The sequence below is a fragment of the Tupaia chinensis genome, unplaced genomic scaffold, assembly GCF_000334495.1.
Source record: "Tupaia chinensis unplaced genomic scaffold, TupChi_1.0 Scaffold150166_1, whole genome shotgun sequence".
Taxonomy (NCBI): Eukaryota; Metazoa; Chordata; class Mammalia; order Scandentia; family Tupaiidae; genus Tupaia; species Tupaia belangeri.
Genome location: NW_006210004.1, coordinates 342512 through 345667, shown reverse-complemented (window position 1 = coordinate 345667; position 3156 = coordinate 342512). Strand labels below are relative to the sequence as shown.

General features: G+C 49.6%; 1 protein-coding gene across 4 annotated transcripts in view; it reads right to left on the bottom strand.

The window, feature by feature from the left end:
• Positions 1–3156, bottom strand: part of FBXL2 (F-box and leucine rich repeat protein 2) — a 59107-nt gene that overhangs the window by 17411 nt on the left and 38540 nt on the right. For all 4 annotated transcript variants that reach the window (XR_003548436.1, XM_006171955.2, XM_006171958.2 and 1 more), the window contains exons 6-9: positions 2378–2446; positions 2181–2276; positions 1842–1968; positions 1632–1706 (exon numbers count right to left, since the gene is read on the bottom strand). Coding sequence is in view for 3 of the 4 variants with exons in the window: in XM_006171955.2 (XP_006172017.1) it covers positions 1632–1706; positions 1842–1968; positions 2181–2276; positions 2378–2446 (367 nt within the window). In the remaining variant the exon portion in view is untranslated. The remainder of the gene's footprint in view (positions 1–1631; positions 1707–1841; positions 1969–2180; positions 2277–2377; positions 2447–3156) is intronic.

The following is a 3156-nucleotide window of genomic DNA, read 5'->3' as shown; positions in this document are numbered from 1 at the left end:
AAAAACATGGCGCCGCGCCCCAGCGCGGGGGGGGGGGGGGGGGCGTGTTGGATGGGGAATGCTTCTCCATAGCTCTCTCTCTCCACTGAGTGTACACACACTCTAGCCAAAATAAAATCATTCCAAAATATCTCCACTTAGCGTATTAATTCACATAGAAATAAACATGGATAGCTATCCTACACTTCAAGTTACCTGCTGGTGCTATCATATGTGCAACTCAAGGTCCCATTTTTGAAGAGTCGAGGCTCATAAAGTCAAGATTTGTCCAGAAGGTAGCTTTCTTCCCCACCACCAAGGACTCTACAGATGTATAATCTAGTCCTTAAAAACATAATGTGGGCCGGCAGGTGCCATGGTGGCTAAGGCACTGGACTCCCACATGGCTAACCATGGTTCAAATCTCGGACCTGGTGGCTTGCTTTCCAACTTTCCCTCTCTCTCTCTCTGGTCCAATTAAATAATTATAAAAAATAAAATAAAGTAAATAATTCTTCTTTTTTTAAAAGCACAATGCAAGAACTTTGTCTTATCTTTCTCAAAACCTATGTTCCCCTTGAAACACAGCAGGATGCAGCAAGCATCTTCTTCGATTATCTTTTTTGTTTTAAACTGGTGGAGGGCATGTGCGTGCACTGGAGAGAGGGGGAAGACACATCCTCCAAAAGGGTGTGGTCGTGCTGCGATCCCTTCTCCGTTTCTCCATCCTGCTGGGATTTCAGGCACTCACATACGTGGCTGGTGTGCTTTTCAAGTCTCAGGGCTCAGATGCTAACCACTGCCGGCTGAGTGGGATCTAGCTCCTAACCACTACACGGCAAGGTAGGCCTTCTTCCATGGTCAGAATTTACAGTGGCAGTGGGGACGACCAATAGTTTCTCATAGGCCAATGCCCTAATGAGGATGACACCTGGCTCTGGTACATCCCTTTATGTTTCTCTTTTAGGTTTTCACCATAGGTCATGTGCGTTGCCTGGAGACAGACAGACAGGTGAGAAATCACCCCCCCCACACACCCCCAGGAATGAATGGCCGCAGCGCAACCCCTTCCCCTCCAGCCTCCTCTGGGGATTCTGGGCATGCACACATGTGCAACCAGAGTGATTTTTCAAGCTGCCAGGACCAGGATTTAAACTTGGTTGGTCAAGCAGGAGTCCAGAGCTTTAACCACCATGCCACCTGCTGGTCCCTCAAAGCATCTTCACATTGGTTTTTCTCATTTTATTCACTAAGACAATGTGAGAAGTTAATCTTTTTAAGTAAAAGATAAAAAGTCACTGAGCTCTTAGCATGAACTGTTCAGGTTTCACAACTCACCAGTGACTCGTTCATCGTATTCCTGATCCCTTCCCCGATACTCTACTAAAAAAAAAAAATCAAGACCTGGCCCATATTATATTCAGAGGAGTGGCCAGTGGCTTTGACTGAGTTTGATGCCTGTTCTGGCTGCTGCTGTCCTCTCACTTTGTGGCAAACGGACAGATCGTAGAGGAACCCGGGAGATACCAGGGTGTGGGACGTCAGCATCTGCTCACCGTCCCAGCTGCCTGGATGAGGCCGAGCGGGGCCTGCGGCAGACCCGAGGGCGGAGCACGGGACGGAACGGGGCTCAGGACGGGCATGCTACTTACTGAGCAGGACTGTAGGTTGAGGCTCACAAGCTCATGGCAGTAATTCTGAATGTGTTTCAGAGCTTCATCTTCTAACTGAGGGCACAGAGAGAACAAAAGATGGAGAGACTCCGAAGGGAGAGACCTGCGAGGCACTATGAAAAAGGCAACAGCAAGCTAAGTTCCCCCGACCGACGCCAAGGAGGGACAGTTACGCGGACCCTCTGGTACCTGCGTGCAGCCCCTCAGGAGCAGGGCTTTCAGGCCTTGGCAGCCTCGCACCAGGGCCTCGATGCCATCCTTAGTGATCTGGTCACACCAGGACAGGTTCAAGTACTCCAAGTTTCGGCAGCCCTCGCTGGGAGACAGAAACAAAATTACTAGCGTGCAGATTTTGCTGTAAAGCGTTTATCACCAACTTTCAGTCTAATTCATCATCAGCAATTCAGGGAGGGAGATGACCCCTGGGACCTGCCTGAGCTCCAATGGGACCATTGGAAAAGCTTCAGACATGCTGGTATGTTCAAGCTTCGGGTATTTCTCTTTACTACAAACAGCAGGTGCTTTTACCTGATCCCCTTTAAGGAGCTGTTTGTAATGGACACACAGGAGGTCAGATCCAGATGTTTCAGCTTGGAACAGAATCTGCTAAGGCTATAACACGTGCTGAAAAAAGAACGGATGCACTAAAGATATTTTCAACCAAGTTTCTTTCCCCTCACTCTTCTCATGGCCGCTTAGTCACCAAACTAATCATTATTACTTACCTGTCTGTGATTTTTGTGCATCCGTTGAGGTTTAAATGTTCAATGTTTCGGCAGTTCTGCGCAAAGGTCCTGAAATGAGAGAGTGTTTCGATTCCTTGCGCACTGACTGCTGGGCAGCCACTAGGGGGCATATGTAATGGTTGCACTCAGAACAGTGCTCCTCAAACTTGCGCTAACTTGAATCAGTGAGGGCCCTTCTCACAGTGCAGGGTCCAATGGAGCCTGGGTGGGGTTTGATGGTCTGTAGTTCCAAGAAGCTCTCGGGTGATACTGGTGCTGCTGCTAGCTGGGACCACACTCTGAGAAGCAAAGACTGACTTCCTGCAGTCAACTCTCCTTCCCCCACACCTTGCATCACCGAGGATGGGGGTCTTCCTCCCTGTTCCTTCTCCTCTGTAGGAAAATCAGTCTGAAGCAAGGGGGAGAATTATTTCTTATACTGTGCCATACTGCCTGCCACAGGGTTACCTACAGCTTTTCTGGAGAAACCAGCTCTAGTCACTGACAGGGGTCAGCAGTTGATCTGTACCAGGCCCCATCCATTTACTGATGTGAACACTGAGTCATGATGGGCAACTTCTTCAAAGATCTGTGGGTTGGGCCTGCAGTTAGCATCATAGCTATGTCACTGGACTCCCATGTAGTCGACCGCGGTTCGCATCCCAGACCCGGTGGCTTAAAACCCACGCTGGGCGCATGTACATGCGTGTCCAAGATCCTGAGAGGAGAATGGAGGAGAAGGGACTGAGGTGTGGCCACCCCCCCCCGGGGGGGTGATT